The 20,594-nt window shown below is 54.2% G+C and overlaps 1 protein-coding gene across 1 annotated transcript in view; it reads left to right on the top strand.

Annotated features, from left to right (window-relative positions):
- The window catches only part of MN1 (MN1 proto-oncogene, transcriptional regulator), a 46,215-nt gene extending 33,372 nt beyond the window's left edge, over positions 1-12,843 (top strand). Inside the window, exon 2 of the mRNA XM_037052398.1 lies at positions 9,843-12,843. Coding sequence (XP_036908293.1) covers positions 9,843-10,024 — 182 coding nt within the window. The 3' untranslated portion in view covers positions 10,025-12,843. The remainder of the gene's footprint in view (positions 1-9,842) is intronic.
- The last annotated feature ends 7,751 nt before the right edge of the window (positions 12,844-20,594 follow it).

Below are 20,594 nucleotides of genomic sequence, written 5' to 3'. Positions count from 1 at the left end.
TATGCCGTATTCCGCAGTTCCGTGTTTACCGTAAGCTCTGTTTTAGGGTCAACCTCTCTGAGCCCAGAACCCGCTGAGAAGACCCTGGGGCAGCTCCACTCAGCCCCTGCTTGCTTGGTCTTTCACAGTCCACTCGGCCAAACCCTCTGTCCTTCCCGAGCCAGGGACACACATTTGGGCATTGATATTTTAGCCCATGGGCTCCTTAGAAGCTGCCCCGGGCCCAGCTGTGGGGAAATAATTATAGTGGCTGGGTATGGAGCATCACCCGGGTGCCAGGCGTTTCATCCACCCTGGGTACGGCGGCAGGAACGGAACTCACTTCCAGGGAGCATGACTGCAAAGCCCGTCTTTGAGGCCATGGCAGAGCCAGGGGACATTGCCAGGGCCAGTCACTTGCAGACAAGGAGATCAGAAAGCCTGCACAGACCTGTGGATGGGTGAGCTGGTCCAATGTCCCCAAGAGCCTCACCCAAAGCATCGGCACTTCAAAAACTCATTTTTTTAAAATTAGACGTCACCAAGTCTGGTTCTTCCTCCAAACGGGTTAACAACACTGAGGTTCTGATTCTACAGAAATATGCCTGCATATTTGTCTTATTTTACAAAAACCATTGAGTGGCTAACCGCATGGCAGGCAAAGGGCTGGGAGCTCAAAGGCATTGGCCCCTGGTGTTGGGTTGTTCCTGGTGAGCAGGTGAGGCCACTGGGGCTCAGAGAGGGACATCGTTCTTCCCAGGGTTACCCAGCACTAGGCCCAATGCCATGGGGGGTGAACTGCGCGTGACAAGGTGAGACAACAGAGTGGGAGGGGCCGTGGTGGAGACAGGGGTGGGGAGAATCTCAAATATAGGAATCATACTAGTGTGCTTCCTGGGACGCCCTTGGTGGTGCCTGGCAGGGTGTTGAGTGTTTGCTCACATTAGCCCTGGACCTCCCCGTGGCCCTGTGTGAATCGTGCTGCCTGCATATCCGTTACATGGAGGAGAACACTGAGGTCGGAGACGTGAACGTCCCCAGAGCTGGGGCTGAAACCCCGGGGCAGTGCCCTCTCTGCACATGCATCGCTGTGGACGCCATCGGAAGGAAGGTGCGGCCTGCGGGGTTGGGCCGCAGCCGCCCAGTCTGTCACATCTCAGCAGCGGGCCGGCCGGGAGTGGCCCAGGGGTGTGCAGGGCTGCATCTGTCACAGGTCAGTGACCACGTGGCTGGAGGCACCAGGAGAAGGAGTCCAATCGGGGGGCTCAGGCTGGGGTGAGGGGCCTGCCCTGTCCATCCTGTGGACTCTGGTCCTTGTTGCCACCCGGCACGTCTCCTCCCGCAGGGCTGGGGATGGGCTTGGAATTAATTCAGCGCCCCCGCCACATCCCTGGGCCTGCCCCCAGCTCTTGGCAGCCTGGTTCCGAAGATACCCTTGCTGCTCGCCTCAGTGGAGCCCTCAGCCAGTTTTCAATCTAAGTGACAGCTGCCCTCAGCCAAGTCAGCTCCGATTAATTTCCAAGGGCTTCCAGGGGCCTGGCCGAGCCTCTCGCAGACTGAGCTGCCCCGGCGGCTGGCGTGAGGCTTCTTCTTCACCCTGTTAGGGCCTGGGGAAGTGGGGTCTTACAGGACCCCTCCTGATCGTCGATGGGGGAGCCCTGGGGGCCTCCCTGCCTCTCAGGAGCCCGCGTGCCTGCCATGTGCTGTTCCCCGTCACCTGGGGCTCATGTGGGGCCTCTCAGGCAGCGTCCATGGAGAGAGCCTTGAATGGGCCTCAGGGTGTCCTTGATTACTCTGTCACCCGGGTTGTTTTCATCTCATTGGTGAGCATCAGGGCCCTTTCTCTGAGTGCTGATCTCAGAGAAAGAGAGAGGAGGGGAGGGGAGAAGACAAGAGGCATAGAGAGAGGTTGAGAGAACAACAGAAAGAAGAGAGTTTGAGAATGGGGGTTGCGGCTGAGAGAGAGTGGAAAGACAGGATGCAAAGGGGTAGGACCTACCCCTTCAGCCCACGACCGTTTATTTTTCCACGTGACTTTGATAACATCGTACACTTTGGCATCAGACAGACCTGGGGGTGACCCTGGCTCTGCCACTGGCCAGCTGTGTGACTGTGCACCAGTGACGTTCCCTCCCTGAGCCTCGGTTGACTCTCCTGTCGAAGGGGCCGGAGTGTCGGGCCCCCTCACCCTGGGTGCTGGGGTGACCTGGTGGGGTCAGATGGAGCCTGGCGTGCAGGGAGCCCAGGGTCAGGGGGCACTGTGATGTCCCTGCATCTGAATGGCGTGGGGACGTGGTCAGCTTCCTTTTTCCGTTTCTCAGTTGTCACGGTGATGCCATTGCTAGAAGGGGGAGGGCAGAGAAGGGGTGGGGGAGGATGTGGACAGAAGGCTAGACCAAGGAGTGTCCAGTCCCCTGGCCTCTATGAGATGCCCAGGTGGGCATCCAAGGCTGCCAGCCCTCGGTCCCTGATCCTTAGGGTTTGGGTGCGCGTCCCTGGGGCTTAGGTCAAGGCATCTTGGTGCCTATCCCTTGTTGTAGGAGAGCCCCAACCTACTGTCTACATTGAGCGTGAAATCTCACTGAGGATGAAAATATGAGTGACATATTAAAATACGTAACAGATCTTTTATCAGGTATTTGCTGTGTGTTGGGGACCAGAGAGACAGTGGGGAGCCCCATGGGCACCCAGGCCAGGCTCCTCTGATCTTCCCAGGAGGGAGAATTATCTCCCCTTCCACAGATGGGGAAACTGAGGCTCAGCAGGCTGAACTTGCCCAATGTCATGGATCTGGTGAAGGGTAGAGTTGAGATTCAGACGGAGGTGGGATTTGAATCTAGGCTTCTGAAGGCAGAGTGGGGGTTCCCCCAAATCTGCCGAGAGTCGGGGAGGAGTTGAGCGGGGGTTGGGGTTTGCTGTTTCTCTGCGTGGTTGGTTGGTGGCTGTGTGGACCCTCTTTGTGCTGCCTAATATTTAGCGTAGACTTTCTGTTCCTGTACCCTGAGCTCAGAGTCAGTGAGCCCCCACCTACCACGTGGCCCAGGGCTAGAACACAGACCGGCAGGCGGGGTGGGGTCCTCACTGGGGTTGGGGGACCCTGCAGGGTGATTCTAGTGGGTGTGGGAGCCAGTTTCACCGGGGTGGGTTTCCCTGCTTCCCCAGCAGTGGGTTATTAGAGACAGGCCTCAGCACTGTATTAAAACCCTGTGACCTTGCTTACCACTGGACAGGACACTCCACTCCTACTCTGATAGACGGTGACCGTTACCTGGCACAATTGAACTTGGGGTGACTCAGCAAGGAGCTGGGTGCTATCCTCATCCCATTTCGTGGAGGAGAAAGTCGAGGCTCAGACAAGAAGTGTGACTTGCCCCAGGTCAACCTGCTGAGAAAAAGTCCTGGGCACTCATGGGCAGACTCACGTGCAGACTTTGCTTGTCTGACTCCACAGCTCCTCCCACGGCGTGTTTCATTTTTCGGCAGCCTGTGGCTGAGGGACCCTGACTTGGGACTCCCCTCTGGCAGGGTGAGGTGTGTCGGCAACCTCCCTGTAGCCAGCGGGCCCTGGCTGGTAGTCTCATTACCATTATGGTGGCTGGGGGCGGGGTTACTATCCGAGAGCCAGAGGAAGGGGATCACGTATATACCTCAGAGTAGGAGGCATTGGAAAAACATCAACGCAGAGCTGACAGCTGGGTAGGGTGGTAGGGGTCAGCAGGGATGAGGAGGGGAGGGCGTTCTGGGCAGACGAAACATCAGGTGTGGTAGGGAAAGGATCAGGGTCCCACGAGGGACCATGTAGCTGGGGCACTGAGAGCTGAGGCTGGAGGCCTAAGGGGGAAGCAGGCCAGGTCATGCGAAGCCAGGGACTTGATCCTGGGGGGCACTGGGGAGCTATGGAAGGTTTAAGCAGGAGAGAAAGGTCTGCTCTGATTAGTGGTTCAGGAAGCTCACCTGGTTCACAGGAGAAATGGCCTTGGGGATCAGGGTGGAAGCAGAGAGAGTAGCGAGGCCACCATTGCAGGCATGAGGCAGTGGGGGCCTGGACCAGAGCGGGGACAACAGAATGGGAGAGAGCACAGGTGGATTTGGGAGGCAGCCTCTTCCCTCCCTGGTGCCTGGACCCCGGGGCATGGGGAGGAGTGCAGAGCCACACTCAATGCCCAGCACTTGCCTGGGTGCAGTGTCAGCCTTTCCTGGAGATGGGGAATAAGATGATGAGAGTCTGGGGGACATGGATGTGTCCGGGGGACCTAAGGGACTCCTGGCCCGCAGGACAGAGGTGCTGAATGGACGTGGCTCAGCCTTGTGGCTCTCAGGCCAACCTCTGCTTCTGGGCCCAGTGGCCCAGCCCCCCAGCTGAGTGGCAGCTGTCACAGATACCAGCGTCTCCCCCAGTCAGGTCCAAATAAAGGAAAAACCAAAATACATTTCCCTTTGTCGGAATCCGGCGAGGGTGAGTGGGGCTAGAGTCATTCGCAATTGTGTTCTGGGGCCCACACTGCTCCTTACATAAGCTCGGAGTTAAAAATACACACGGGATTCTAATTCGCCTGCTCTGCCTGGGATTGTACCCCAGGGCCCCGTCCTCGAGCCTCTAAGGTCAGGGGGTGGGGCAGGCCCCTGGTACCCATGCAGCCAAAGAAACTGTCCCGTAGCCCGGAGCTGGCACGTGGCAATATCAGCTCTGGCTGCCTCCAAAGCCCTGGGCCGTTAAAGAATAATGTGTGTAATAATCCTAAGAGCAGCTAACCTTTTCCGAGGGCTCGCCATGTGCTAAAGACTTTACCCACTTTATCTCTCTCAATCCTCCAGCAGCCTGTGAAGTAGGTTCCCATTTACAGCCCAAGTTAACAGTTGTCCAGGCCACATCGTACCCTGGATCAGCACCCTGGGAGCCCTGGACCTGGGCACTGGCGGAAGCCCACCTCTGACTCCCAGCATCTCCACCCTTCCCTCTGGTGGGTGGGAGACAGGAAGAGGCCGAATTCCCCCTCTCTGAGGGTTCGAGGGCGGGGCAGCGGCTGCACATCCGGCAGAGGCAGCTCCTTCATCTGTGGCGGGTAGCAGCCTCCCCAGGGAGCTCACCGTGCCTGAGCTCACCGTGCCTGAGCTCACCGTGCCTGAGCTCACCGTGCCTGAGCACACCGTGCCTGAGCTCACCGCTCACCCACGTTGGAACCCAGTCCTGGGAACCTCCAATGCAGGGCAAGGTGGAGACAATGCTCATTTTGCTGACTTTAAGAAAGAAAGAAAGAAAGAAAGCTCGGCCCCCTTCATGGACGGCATCTCCAGCCCTGGAATTAACACGAGGTGTCCCTAGGTAAAGAAATGCGTGTTTTTTCCCTTCTCCCTTCACCCCAGTCACGGCCACCGCAGAGGGGTCACTGAGCCAGCCCGGCGGGTCCCCACTGGGGCCTGCAGCCTAGTCAGCAACAACACAGGGTGGGCAGTACCAGGCTCCCAGCGCTGGTGGGAGCAGGCTCTGTGCAGGGCAGCGTGCTGCACGCGTTACTTGCATCCTTTGACTTACTCCTCCCAACTGCCTCTCTGAAGCCCATCCAGTTGTTGCCCCCATTTTCTGGGACTGAAGTTCAAAGCCCAGAGAATGTGAGCCAGGTGGATGCTCTCACTGGGAGCCCTGCAAGAGGAACAGAATTACATTCCTCATTCATGCTCCCACGTTTTGGTACTGGCTTGTGCCTCTCTCCTCCCTTTAATGGAAGTTACTGTCCCGTTCCTGTTGTGGATGGAGACACGTGGAAGACAAGACCCAGGGTGGGTCTCAGCATCGCAGTGGGGTGAGTGGAAGGCAGCCAGTGCCGCTATAGCATGATACAAGGTCGGTGGCAAAAATGACAGAGGAAAGAACTGTGGCTCCAGGGAGGGGGTGTTGGGATGGGGCTGGATGGGTCAGCAAGGCCTTGTGTCTGTGGAGAAAGTTCAGGTTCAGGAGGCGCCTTTGGATGGTGGGGGGGAGCAGTGTGTTCCAGCTCTAGGCCCTGCCCTTCCTGCCCCGTGTGTGGTGACTGACATGGTCCCTTCCAGACAATAGGATGTCCTTAAAAACTGCCCCAAAGCCCTTCCTTGCTGGGCAGACACTCCATCCTGTGAACCAGAAGCCCCTCTCCCCAGCCCCTGGAATGCTTGTGCAGGGTGAGGCACAGTCAGGGTGATGCATTTGGAATTTTTTAAAGAATGTATGGATTTGAGAGCAAGCAAGTGAGAGGAAACATTGGTGTGTTGTCCCACTCATTTACGCATGCATTGGTTGATACTTGTGTGTGCCCGATGACACTCCTGCCTGCCTCTGGGACTGACCCCCCCCCCCCCCCCCCCCCCCCCCCCCCCGGCCCCCAATCCACACATGCAACCGGCACCATTAGCCTTTTCTCTTGTACGGCCTCCCCAAGTCCATCTGCCCAGGGCCCTCCGGGAATCCCCACCTCAAGCTACAGCTGAGGAAGCTGAGGCCCTGCAGTTAGGGACCAGCTGCTCACGTATGGGGGACCCAGGATCCCATTGGGGCCTGACTCGCTGCTAGGAATCCTGGGTTGAAAGGAGAGGGCAGGTGTCCTAGGTGGTAACCTGGTGCCAGGTGATGTCTGGGCAGCTCCCTGCCCCTCGGAACCTCAGTCTTCCCACCTGTCAGGTGGGGATGAGGGCCGCTTCACAGTCAGTGCACAGGCCCCAGCTGAGTGCCTGCTGTGTGCGGGGTGCTGTGCCGACCATACCCAGCCTGCCCCTCCCCCTGTGTGGACACAGTCTGATGGAGGAGGCTGACAGCTCCCAAACAGGACAACAGCCCTCAGGTTCCATAGTGTCTGCCTGTGCCAGCACTGAGTAACTCCAGGGTCTGCCCCCAATCCTGGGAGCTTGGCAAGGGGGCGGTTTTATCTCTGGATTCTGGCCCCGGGGGGGGGGGGCGGCATGCCTGCTGCCCTGGGAGCAGGGGCAGAGGGCCTTTCCAGAGCTGGGGCAGGCCCTGACTTGAAACAGCTTCTGCAGGACTGATTTATCAGCAGCCACTCGGCAGCCCGGGGGAGCGGCGGTCCTAGGGCGTGTTGGGTCCCCCCAGCTGGAATGAATCCGGCGGGAGGATGAGTTTGGTCATGCTTGGGTTGTCAAGAACTGAAGAATGATGTTCTCTCTCAAAAATATTCCCCATGGATACCAAACTCTCTTGCTCGACCCAGGCAGAGGCTGCGGAATCCCGCAGCAGTGCTCTGTGGTGTCGGGCAAGCCCCTCACCCTCTCTGAGCCCAAGGGGCCCCCTCTAACTGGGGAGAAGGGTCACCCCGCTGCTGAACTTGCTAGGGGATGGAATTAGGTAATACACGAAAGTGTTCAGCTGTGTGCTGATTAAATCCACTCTACGTAAGAAGACCAGCTGTCTTGGATGTAGGCATCCCATGTTGAGTAGCCGGTAACTTGGGAGCCAAGTATCTTCAGGAAATGTGGCCATTTTCGTCATGCAGCAAAACTAGGTCCCAGAAGAGTCCCCGAGCCTCCTTGGAGCCCAGGAAATGCTGACGCTCCTTCACAGAGCAAGGGGATAAGGTGGCAGGGGCTTGGGCCTGAGCCTTATCTTTCCTCAGCTGTGCAAACATTTGGCAAGAGGCCTTAGTTTCCTATCTGTAATATGGACACGTGCGTTGCTGGAGCTCATGTGTGTCAGTGAAGCAGGGGACCCCCTTTGCAACTGCTCTCTCTGGCAGGTGCTCCGCTCCAGCCAATCCGGATCTTACAGTGGTTGGAACAAAATTTCTTTTGCGGGTCCTGCGTGGTGGGGAGCAGGGCAGGCGTGGGCTCTAGGGCAGAGGCGTGAAGGCTGTGTGTCAGCATGGGTAGAATCCAAGGTTCGCTGTGTGCTACAGGACCCCGAATCTGATGCCACTGGCTTCTGGGTTACCTTCTCCCCAGGAAGCCTGGGAGTGGTGTTAGTGGCATGCCAGTCCCACCACTACTGACCGGCGTTGAAACCTCAGGCTCACAAGCTCAGTTTCTCCTTCTCTGAAATGGGACACAGACTCCGATTTCACAGACAGGAATGTGTCCATCTGGCCATCCCCAAGAAGGGGCATGAGGCCTGGGGGCTTCTAGGTGGTGGCAAGGACCGCTCACTTCTGACCTCCCAGGTACTGATAACAGCCCCTGTCGGGGGAATCTCTCTGTGGACCAGGCCATGACCAGGCCCTGAGGGAGGTAGCATCACCCCCACCTTAGCAGTGAGGACCTGAGGCTCAGAGAGGGAATGTGGCTGACACCTAGCCACACAGCGGTGGGACTGGGATTCAAGCCCCAGTCTGTGTGTCCCCAGAGTGACCGTGTTATGTCACTGTCTCCTGTCCTCCTCAGGAGGAGGGTGCAGACAGTGCCTGCCTTGCGTCCTGCTGGATCTCCAGGGCTAGCACCACACCTGGCACATGAAAGGGACTCAGTAAAGGCTCATGAACTGAATGAATGAGGGAAGGAGCAAAGGTGAGAACCTTCCCTCCAGCCCCAGCTCCTCCCAGCAACCCAAAGCTGGGTGTTTCTGGGGCTCCAGGGCGGAGGCCCAGACCCAGTCAGTCACAGCTTGGCCCTGGCTGCCTGGGCCTGTCCTTCTGGGAGGACTTTCTCAGCTCCCGAGGGAGGCCTGGCTGTTAATCCCAGAGGGTGAGGTGGGTGAGCTCACTCCTGCCTGGCACGGGGCCCCCCTGGCTGGGTCTGCTCGTTGCACTGAGGCGGGTTAAGGAGTTCAGTGTTTGGGTGTGCTCTCTCAGCCCAAAGTTTGCCCTGAACCCCCCAATGCCAGCTTTTCTCATGTCTATTGAATCCGAAATTCACCATTAGCCCATCTTTATAACCCAGCTGTGCCCCTTCCTGGCTGTGTGACCTTGGGCTGCTCACCTCTCCTTTTTGAGAGTCAGGCTCGGTAAAAGGAGAATAATGAGAATATTCATCGACATACAGGAGGTTTCAGAATGGAATTATTGGTCACTGGCAGCAGTAAGTTAGCAGTCCTCCACATGACTGTTCCATTCCTTCCCTGCCTCTGAACTCCCCAGTTCTTGCTTTCTTCACATCTAATTCATACTAAGGTGTGAATGGTTGTCAAACTGCCTTCCCCTCAAGAGTGTCTAACCCAGACCTCACTATGATCTGTGCTGTTTCTGATGCTGTGTGACTGAGTGAAAAGGAAACTGAGGGAATTTTGCTAATGGGGCAAGGGGAGGAATAGATTCCCTCACCCTTATCCCCCAAAGTCCCTTCATGCGGCAGCTAGGGATGGGCAAAGGGCACTGCTCTCGTTGGAGGAATCCAGGCTATTAGTCTTTACTGCTCTGAGCAGTTTGACACCTTATTTAAGGAAGTTTCCAGCACCTAGTAGACCCTTAGCAAATGTCTTTCTGGAAGATGACCAATCAGCTGTGGTCTGGACCTGGACTGTGTCCCCTGCCACCCTTTCATGGCATCGGATGAACTCCTACCCATGCTTCAATGTCCAGTTTGGATACCTCTCTTCCAGGAAGCCTTCCCAACTTTGTTCAGGTCCAGTTAATCTTTTGGGAACTCTAGCTCATCAGAGATGAGTGAACCCTGAGTTTACCCTGCCCAGGGTTCCTATTTCCCTAAGGTGTAAAATCGTGGCCCAGGGGGAGGCCTTTTCTTGGCTGAGGTCTCACAGCCAAATCAGAGACAACGGCCAGGGGGTGGTGATTCTAACCTTCTTCCCGGCCACTTCTGGATCCCTTCAGACTGCCTTTAGGCACGAAAAGAGGGCACAGACCCTGCCTGTCTTCTCCTGCCTGTCTGACTGGGGCCTCCCACAGAGCTGCGCAGCATACAGCTAACATCCTGTCTTCCTTCTTTCTCCGCAGCCCATGACCTCCCCGCGAACAAGGCCTCAGCAGCCCAGCCTGGCAGCCACTTGCAGTGCCTGTCTGTCCACTGCACGGACGACGTGGGCGACGCCAAGGCCCGAGCCTCCGTGCCCACCTGGCGGTCCCTGCACTCCGATATTTCCAACAGATTCGGGACATTTGTGGCCGCCCTAACTTGAAATGACAAGAATGCCCCGCCCCCACCAGGCCCTTCCCTCCCCCCTCTCTCTCCCTTCTCCCCTCACCCTGCTTCCTACCCAACCCTGATCATTCGAAAGGGCCACTATTGCTGAGTGGATGACTTATTTTGTAGGTTGGTACCTGCTTAGTGGCATATGGACTGGAAGGGGTTAATTTAAAGGGGGGAAAAAAAAAACCTCAAAAAAAATTTTTTAAAAGAGAAACTCTGTCTGCCACAGTATGTTACCAGTGTTAACCCTTCAGCAGTTACCAAACTTTTGCTTAAGCCTTTTTCTTGCTAGATAATTCCCATTTTTCTGTCATCTTGGCATACGGTTTTTAGATGACCTCTTTCTTTGTTTTATTCCCATGCTGCTGTATGTCCAAGTATTGTTATTTCATAATGAGACAAGAGTTGCTTTCCTTTTTTATTCTCTTTTATTCTTGTTTCCCCCACCGACACCCTTGCTTTTTTTTTTTTCCTTTTTGCTTTGTTCACTGCTTATTAAAATGAAAATCCTGGAGAAGAGTAGTTCTGGAATATTGCCGGGTGAAAGTCCAATTGTCATCACGGTATTATATATTGACATCCAACTGTCATCGGTCAGGCAGGAGCCAAACAATGAACGGCCCCCGTCCCCCTTAGGTATTGCGCCTGGGATTTTGTTTTGTCTGTTTCCTAAGAAAATAGAGAGATTTTCTTTCCTACAAACACACGCTCAGCCTTCAGCTCCGTTCTCTCTCCTGCTGGAAGCTGCCCTCCTGCAATGGAGGCGATGGTGTGGCCAGCTTGCTCAGTGGGAAGGAGTCAGAACGTTTGACAGTGGTCCTTTCGCTCCTTTTCTGGGCCTCTCCACAGATGCCGGCACTCCGAGTTTTCACACTATGCTGAGTGGTCCTGGTCTGCTTGGGGCGTGGAGGCCTTCCGGCTTGCAGCCTCTAGGGATGGGGAGCTCTAGTCTCCAGCCCTGTTGCAACCAGACTACGGGGGCTTGGTTGCTGGAGTTGGGGGCAGATCAGTTCTTAGCCTTTGACCTTTCCTGACAGATGTTCCCAGCTGGGCATCGTTGGGGACCGAGGAAGGGAGCTTGGGCGTATCTCCCCCACCTATCCTGGGTGGTCTTCACATCGGTCTATTTTACCACCTCCAACCTGGTCAACCACCTATCCCTGGGAGGGATGAGGGGGCCCCAGGCTCAGCTTGCCGAGCCCTCCTCTCCAAGCCTGGGAATACGTCTTTGCCAGGTTTTGCAGACTGCCGAGGGCCAGAGCGAGGAGAAAGGGAATTAACTCATGACTTTGATACCTGGGCCTTGTCTTTTGAACCCTGGAATTTCCCCCCTTTTTGGTTTAATCTCACGCTATTGCGAAATTAGAGTCACATCACATGTGTCTCATGAAGAAATAACCTCTCCTTGGAGAAGCGAGGAGGGGCGGCTGGGTCAGCAGGGCTCCTGGACCCAAGCAAGGCCTGTTACCTGGTCCTCCCAGAGCCAAGGTCACCAGAGGCCCAAGCTTGACAGGAGCAGGCACCTTTGGGTGCTATTGATGCCTACAAAAGGCTTGAATGACTTATAGGGGAGCATCCCGGGGGGCGCTGAGATTCCAGGCTGGGTCAGACAGGAAGTAACTAATACCACCTCACCCAAATTGACGACCCATATTTAATGTGTTTTTGTTAACGACCATGTCTTACTACACAACAAATTTGCCATTTTGAACCTCACCCCACCCCTTCCCCCGGGTCCCCAGAGTTTGCAGACCTGGCTTTTTTTTTTTTAGCAAGTGACCTGCAGACTTTGGGCTCATCATCCAACGCCCGCATTGCTTGTTTCAAAGAACTTTTCAGCCAAGGGAGAAGGGCGTCCAGAAAAACCTGGCTCTTTCCATAGCCCCCTCCTCCTTTCCTTCTGCTGGCCCTTTTGGCTCCGGTCAGAGTCTGGACAGCCCCAGGTTCTTGCACGGACAGTCTGACCAGGGGCTGACCCCCTGGCCGCCGAGGGCAGGCCAAAGCAGGCGGTGCGAATTTGTCAGAAGAAGGTGTGAGCTGATTTGGTTCCTGAGTTCTGCCACCAAAGGATACAAAAGGGGAGAGATGTCTCCACCCCCCAACTCCTGCCACGGGGGCAGGAGAATCAGCCAGTCTGAGCAAAACTCCGTGCCCCCTCTGACTCCGAAATGTACAGCTGTTTGGAGAGCTTCATCATGTTATTTTTAAAAAAACAGGAATGATTTCTCCTTAATTGCTTAAGGCCGGGGAGCCAAGCGTCTTGACTTCTGTCTCTCACTTTCCCCGTGTTGAGTCCATCAACACTTGGCCATCAGCTCATGGTCTTCGCAACCTCGGAAACCCCTTGAAGTCTTAAACTTTCTCGCTCCCCACGACCCCAGAATGGAACAGCTTTAAAAATAGCCTTAAGCAAAAGGATGTTATTTCATTAAATTTGGTTTAATAGGAAGGATAAAAGCAAATTAAAAACACACCCAGCCCATGAGACTCCAAACACTGGTAATTGGTACTGCATAGCAAACTCTTCGGGAAAGAAAATGGAAACGTTATTGCACATGTAAAATATGAAAACTTAACTCTGCTGTGTGTTAGGCAATCCTGTAATCTTTTTTGACTCTTAAAAGAAATTCATTTCTGAAATGCTTGGTTGGAAGACTGTGACAATAGCTCATGAAATTGAGTGTTATTTTTTTCTTTCTTTTTTAAAAAAATATGTAAAGTGCAGTCTTCTGTATTCATGCATATTGTATATACCTGTATATGTTTTCCTGAGCAGCTAAATAACAATAAATATGACGTTAATGGTGACTGTGGTACATTTGTGGGCGGGGCTGGCTTCATTTTTTTCCCCCACCTCTCCCCTTTTCCTATGGGCTTCTTCAAATTACACGGGGGGTGGGAGTGTAGGTCTGGATGCTGCAGTGTGTGTGCATGGGTGATTCAATGTGAGTCTAGGCTGGGTCATCTCAGAACTTCTCCACTCAGCACCACTGACATTTGGCTGGCTAATTCTCTGTGGCGGGGACTGTCCCATGCACTGTAGGAGGTTGAGCAGCATCTCTGGCCTGAGGACACCGGTGGCACCTCTTCCCCTCCTGTGCCAACCCAAACATTGCAACAGTGGCCCCTGGGAGGCATCTGCGAATGACTGGCATCTGATTAATGCAGGAGGGAAGGAGTCAGGAGGGACCCAGGTGGCCGTGTTGTGCGATGGTTATTATTTTGGGTCTTCGAGTTCAATTTCAGAACTCAGGAAGCTTTGTATCCTCCTGCGGGTTAGGTGGCTTCTCAGTGCCTCCTTTTCCTCGTCTGCGAAATGGGTCTAACTTGCGGAGTTGTTACAGAAGACGATGCAGGGAGTGTGGACACAGCTCACAGGAGGGCTACTGTACATGCACAGGCTGTTAGCAGCGCTCCTGGATCGCAGCATGGCGCAGCTGGCAGCGTTTCGGAGTCTGTTCCTCCTGGGTTGGTTGATGCTTCCTCCGCTTATAGCCATGGGCCGTGGACAGGGGCTTTTAAGCCAATCTCCATGTTCTTGTCTCTAAAATGGAGCGAATAACATCTAGCTTGAAAGTCGCTGTGAGCACCAGCCCTGTTTCAGGCCTGTAAAAGTCTGGCTGGCCCACGGGCCACCCTTTGGGAAGTAGCTTCGCTCTGATACCTGAAGCCTGAGGCTTGAGGCCATTGCAGGACCATAGTCTACAAAGGGAGGAATGGAGGAGAAAGACAGACAAGTTAAAAGTGAGGGCAATATGCCTGATAATCCATGGTACAAAGGATGGAAGAAACTCTGAGACACTCATGAGCTCCATGTAGGAGGCTTGGGGAAGACTTCCTCCAGGGGGTCATGTCCAAGTGGGGTTTTGAAGGATGAATAGGAGTTCATTCTATTCATTCCAGTATATAAATTGACCCTAATTTGGCAGAAAGTATTTCTTCTCTTCAGCTTTTAAAAGTTTAAAAAAAATATGTGCAGTAACATATTTGTCAGAATATAAAGTTTTAAAGACAAGGCCTCTAATTTGGAGGAGCTTAAAAATGTCTTTAACCTTTAAAGGTCTCCTGCTCAGAGTGACAGTGGTGGATGATGGTGCTTGGACCCAAGGAACAGAAGGGAAGTGAAAGAATGATGAGCAGTGAGGATGGGCATCTGGGAGACTGGAGGTTGGTGTGAAATGAATGGACGAGTGAGTGAGTGAATTCGTGTCTCAGAGGGCCAAGAACCAAGGACCACGTAACACGGGGCTGTACATCGGGATGGATGTTGGCACCAGGGAGGGAGGACCAGGGCAGAGCTCCAGCAGCAGGCTGCCACGTCTTGCAGGTTGGCCTTTTCATGCTGACGGAGAAACCCCATCTTAGCCGGGTGTCCCGTCTCGGAACAGCTGCCAAGGAGTGGGGGCTGAGGGGTTGTCTCCACCGTGAGAGGGGATGGAGGAGGGGTCAGGGGGACCCTCAGCCCTTCGACAGCTAGGGGCAGAGGCAAGGACACCCTGTCCCACTGTCTTTGAACAGAGATTAGAAATATTCTCAAGATCAGAGTGGAACAGGGGGCTTCCCTAACTGGCAAGGGGGTTGGCAAGAAGGACCCGCCTGGGGCACCCTGACTGAGTGTATCAGACATACGGCGTGTGGGAGGTGCTGAAGCTCTGCCCCCAGACCGGCTGACCTGAGCAGGAAGGGACTAGGGCCGAGCGCCCAATTCTGCGACTATAACGCCATGTAATAGGATGGCTTTCAGGCCCTGATTCTGCAGTTACATCCCAGTGAGTTGCTCTAGGCACCTTGGAAATTTTTTTTATTGATACACATTCACATGAACACAGAATCCTCTATTTTAATCATGTAAGTGTGTATAATTCAGTGGTTTTTAGTATATTCACAACGTTGGGCAAATGTGATTCCTATCCGATTCTAGAACATGCTCATCGTCCAAAAAGAAACCCTGTACTCGTTTTCAGTTAATCCCGATTATCGCCTCCTTCTAGCCCCGGAAAACCACGAATGGACTCTCTCTGACTTCACCTACTCTGCACATTCCAGGTAAACGGAACCCTGCAACATGTGGCCTTTCGTGTCAGACCGCTTTTACTCAGCATAACACTGTCGGTTCATTCCTTTGTGGGCCGAATACCACTCCGCTGTGTGAATGGACCGCATTTTGTCTACCCATTTCCCAGGGGTGGAGATTAGGGCTGTTTTCCCTTTTTGACTTGTACACACAGCGCTGCCATGAACACTCGTGTGCAAGTCTTTGTGCGAACACACACACGTTTGATGCTCCTGGGTATGGACCTGGGAGCTGAGTTACCCAGGCGCATGGTTACTCTGTGTTCAACTTTTTGAGGAAATGCCACAACCTCTTTCCATTGCAGCTGTGCCTGTTGACATCTTGAACGGAGTTTTTTTTGTTTATAAATAGAACACTGGGTTAAAACTCAGTGTTCCCCACCCCCCATTTTCCCATGTTAAAAATGGAGGTATAATTTTTATGCAGTGAAATGCACAGCTCTGAAGAATCCAATGGGGTGAGTGTTCACTCATGTCCGCACGTGTGCAACCTAAAATTACAAAATTATACGGCAGGACAGACTCCCAGCGAGCGTTCTCCTGCTCCTACCAGTGAACGCCCCAGCCCCAAAAGCAACAACAGATTGCATTTATATCACCATTGATTAGTTTTGCCTTTGCTCTTGCATCTTGGCTGTTATAAAAATGGAATCACACAGCCTATCAATGGATGGTCTGGGGTTGCTCATTCGATTTCTGGCTTGCTGGGGTGGGAGGGAGTTGTGAATCATGGTACCAACAGCCATGCCTTGAGCGCATGCCCAGAGACTTCCCCCTATTTTCTGGAATTCGAATACAGGCCCGTCTGACTCTCCATTCAAAACTCTGCCTGCTGCTATGCAGCCACTGGGGTGGGGCACAGGAAGGGGTAGGGACAGATGATACGAGGGAGCCCTTGCTGAACTCCCCACTAACTGGCCCAGGGTCCCCTCTCTGGGCCTTAGCTTCTCCGCCTGAAAAATGGGCTTAACCCAGCAGCACCTGCCTCAGTTACCTTCCAAAGCAAGGCCTCCCTGAGAGAATATGAAAAGGGGGAGAGTTGAAAATGGTGAGGTGCTGTGGGAGTTTGGGGGACACCGATGCCGGTAACCAGAACCTATGCAGCCAGGGTTACTGATTGCCTAGTGGACACCGCGTGCTGGCTGGATGCTTACTCTGCACGTGTGGCACTGAGAAAGATGTGGAAGGCAGGGTTCCAAACACCCCCATTTGTAGTCCTGCCGTTTGTGGGCCAAGGTCGCCCAGGAGGGGCAGGCAGGATGCACTTTTGGGGAGCTCTGAGCTTGTGGGCTGGCGGAAGGTCCTCTTCTTTCATTTGTACCTATTGTTGGGATTTGAGCAAACAGGGATAAGCTTGCAGCTCCCAGCAAGGCCCTTTTGCCACCTCGTTTTTCTAGGTAGAGTGGGGCCCCAGGAGGAACTGGAACCTGGACCTGGCAGGGTCCCCTTGGTTGTCCAGGTGGGGATATCGGCTTCCTTCTGTGATATGGGAGGTGCTAGGGAGAAGATAGCAGCTGGGTGGCAGAGGGTCCATCAGCTCCAAGTCCCGCTCATTGGCTCAGTAGCTGCTGTCTGAGCCTCAGTTTCCTCATCTGCAAAATGGGACCGATTCCAGCACCCACAGCAGAGAGATGTAAGGATTCGATGCAGTGAGAGAGCTTCGCCTAGGGGCTGCTCTGAGTGAGTGTTCGGTACATGTCAGCTCCTGTGGTGGTAGGACCGACCGTCAAGTACCTCGGTGCCTCCCTGTGCAAATGGAGGTACAATAATTCATAACAGGAAACACTTGTGTGATGCTCGCTATATGCAGGGGTCTTCTGCTGATGAGTTATATTAACAGCAGAGGACATAGGCTCAATTACAGGCCCTATTTTCCACAGAAGGAAGCTGAGACGCAGAGAGGTGAAGCCACTGGAATGAAGGTCGCCTCTGGGGACCGAGAGGATTCGGTCACGCTAAGCACAAGGCCAGGCTGGGCCAGGTCCCCGTGGCTGACGGAGAGGAGGATCACAGACACACCGCAGTCTACCTGAGGCCCCCCAACCTGCCAGTGCCAGAGCACATGAGCTATTTGAGTCTTTCAGTTTCAAGGGTCCAGGTCTGGTTGGCTGCCCCTGCTCCGTTCTGTGCCCTGCACACAGTGATTGCTGGACGAATACTCTGTTTCCCGCCCAGGCAGAGCCCAGCCAGACTTCTCGCATCCTTTTTGCTGTTGTTGGCCAAGGAGGCAGGGAGGAGAGGCTGAGGAGGAAGAGGCTTTTATTTTCCTGCCTCCCTTTCCTTCCAGCACAGGTACAGGCTGTGGGCTGAGCCTGCAGGTGCCCCTGGCAGCCTCTGACAGGAGGGGAGGCGGGAACTCCCATTTCCCCAGCCCCTCCCCCTGGGCTGGAGTCCCGCTTGTCTGGCCAGTGGTCTGAGGGCTGGAGGTGGGGGAGCCGCAGGGACCGCCTGGATCAATGCCACTGTGAGCTGTGGCTGCGGCCTTTGTCCTCTCCATTATAGCCCCTCCCCATGGGCTGGAGGAGCCTGACCCCACGGGGAATCTCACCCGCAAGAGCACATTCTTCCTGGTGCCTCCGAGCCCCCTCCAGCTGCCCCCAGCAGCCCTTACTCCTCCAGCCTTTGTCCCAAAGTGGAACCCTCAGGAGTTCTGAGCCCCTCAGAGGACAAAGGGCTCATTGAGGCGCCAAGGCCAGGCAGAGGGGGAGGGGGAGGGCGTAGGGCCGAGGGACTTGGAATAGTTAGCAAAGCTGGAGTGCCTAGGGACCAGGTTCAAATCCTGCTCCTGCCACACAAACCTTGCCAAGCCTGAGGACCTAGCCTCTGGGAGCCTCAACTTACCACCTGTGAGTTGGGTGAGTGAGGAGGGGAGGCAGAGAGCTCACAGTGGCTGGCTATTGCCTGTCACTCTCGTATCTGCGATGCATCTGGTTGTATCATAATGTAACGGTACCGTCCATACCAATCCCAATTCAGGAGGGTGCGTTCCATGGTTAAGATGTGGGCCCCTTGTTCAAAAAGCAAGGAAAAAAAACCACAAAAACAGCGCTACAATATAAAGCTTTCCCCTTCCTTCTGCAACCTCTTCCTCTACTTAGGGTTTTTTTAAATTTGCTATTTAGTGTGGTTCTAAGTAAAGAAAAATTAAAATTCTAAATTATTAGCATGAACTTCACCACTCATCCGTGTAGCAGCCGGTGTTAGTTTTAAGTACAAATAGAAGAGCACTTCATTTGGGTGCAGAACCGTCGAAATGACACGGTTTGTATTTGTAGTTCATGCATGCGTTTCCTTTTAACTCGAACAGTGGAAACCCTGTGCGTACAAACCCAAATGTTTTTTTTATTTCACCTCTGGATACTCATACGTTCTACCAACGCTTGGCCTCCTCTGAGGGGAGTTCCGGCTTGCTCCGTCCTTCCTTCCAGGGCATCGTTTCGGTGTCCGTAAACGCAAATTAGAAAGGATACCACGAACAAAGGAAGAATATCGTAAAAGAAGACAGGGTGCCATAAAAACTATGACCATAGGGTTTCTCGGTTGTCTGGGTTTCTCAGAGGCACCTTCTCTGTGCATTTGAAGTAAGTTTGGGAGGAAAGGGGCGCCTCCCGGGGCTGACCGCAGCCCCACTGAATTTTGGGTGATGCAGACTGCTCACCTCGTACTCGATTTGCATCTCAGCAAACCCCCACGCGCAGCAGGTCCCCTGGGTCTCCGTGCTCACGGCATTGTGAAGCCACCCGGAACCAGGCATCAGGGAGCCGAAATAGACACGAACCTTGCCTGCATCTCACGGGCTCCCATGCGTGCTCCGTGGTCAGATGGGACTTCAGTAAGTTTGAAGATAAACCTATCAAAAGTTTGAAGATAGTGACAGCAAAACATTGAACCAATGGAGGGGCCCTCTTGTGTGTTAGGTCCTGGGCACGGTGGCAGTCACGTGCTCACGAAGCTGGCGCCTATGGCGTTTATCACCACCCTCACAACACGTTTGCCATGCGAACTTGCTTTGGCATTTATAGTCTAAAGATGTGGAAACAGGGCTCAGAGAGGTTGAATAACTGGCCCAAGACCACACAGCTAGAAAGTTCTGGAATTGAAATACCAGGGGTACTGCTTCCCTTCCCCATGGGGACACTGAGGCCCAGAGCGGGGCAGGGTCCCCGACAAGGCCATAGATGGACAAACTAGGACCTCCTTGGACCTCAGTTTCCTCACGCTTGGATGAGAGGCCATTGGATTTGTCTCACGGGGGAGGGGAGCTGGTTGGGAACAGAAGTGGGGTTGGGTTTACAGAGGCCGCTTACTCCTCTGCCTCCTGCAGTTCAAGCCCTTGCTCACTCATTCGTTCATTCAACAAATGTCAGGGGACTGTTTACTACTATGCGCTGAGCAAGACTGACCCGATCCTAGTCTTTGAGGAAGTTCCAGTCCAGTGCACGGACCTTCTACTCCCAGCCTAGATACCCTGCCTAGGAAACCCCAGATCCTGAGGCCAGAGGCCATGACTCTGATCACCCCTTGATACGTGGCCAAAAGGTGGGACATAAGTGACAGCATCTGACAGAGGTGTCATTGGAGGGAGGCTGTGAATTTGCTGAGAATTTCAGTGTCTGGAGAAAGGGCATTCTGGGGAGAGAGCACAGCCCGGGCAAAGGCGTAGAAGGGGTTTCCCGGGAAAGCTGCCAAAGCGGAGAGCCTCGAGGAGGAGAGGTAAAGGCGGAGAGGAAGGTCTGAGACAGAGGCCTGAGGGGAGTTGCTCAGGGGTCACGGGACTCCAACTCCCAGCCCCCACCTCGTCAAGTCTTGGGCCAGGACCCCAGCCAAGATTTATCCTTGGAACTTGGCTTTGGCACGAAGCTGAAGGAGTCCTTGACAGCCCTGCCTCATGGCCTAGATATGTCGGGCTTTCCTCTCTTCACCTCTTTTCCTTTTTTCCTCTTCTTTTCTCCTTCCATTTCCTTCCTTCCTTCCTTCCTTCCTTCCTTCCTCCCCACCTCCCCTCCCTCCCCTCCCTCTCTTCCTTCGTGTCCAGGCCAGGGGTCTAGAAGAGCCTCAGCTGAGTTTCTGCAGGGAAATCTCCGCGGCTTTGTTGACCCAGCTGACCGTGTGCATGGCACTGCATTAAGCCTGTGCATCTATCTGCTCACCAAACTCTCCCCCAGCCCCACCCTCTCAGAGATGAGGGAACTGAGCTCAGATATCAAAAGCAGCTCCCCCAAAGCCATTGTGCATGAGGGAACTGGGTTTAAGCCCAGGCCTGTGACACTCATCAGTGGGCCCTGACCTGCTAGGCCATACTGCCACGGGCCTCCACGCTCATGTCTCCCTGCTCTTGCTGCCTCCGTAACCTCTTTGGAACTCCTATTCATCCTTCAGAACCCTAACAAAATGGCCTTTTCTTTGTTTCTTCAATCCTCCAAGCAAACAACACCCCAGTTCTTCATTGCACAATGGTCCTAGAGAAACATTGGTGACTAACAAAT

This window comes from Sturnira hondurensis, unplaced genomic scaffold (genome assembly GCF_014824575.4).
Source record: "Sturnira hondurensis isolate 20B ecotype Veracruz unplaced genomic scaffold, ASM1482457v3 Scaffold0007406, whole genome shotgun sequence".
NCBI lineage: Eukaryota > Metazoa > Chordata > Mammalia > Chiroptera > Phyllostomidae > Sturnira > Sturnira hondurensis.
Note: the sequence above shows the minus strand (reverse complement) of the source record. Positions and strands in the feature narration are given on the sequence as shown.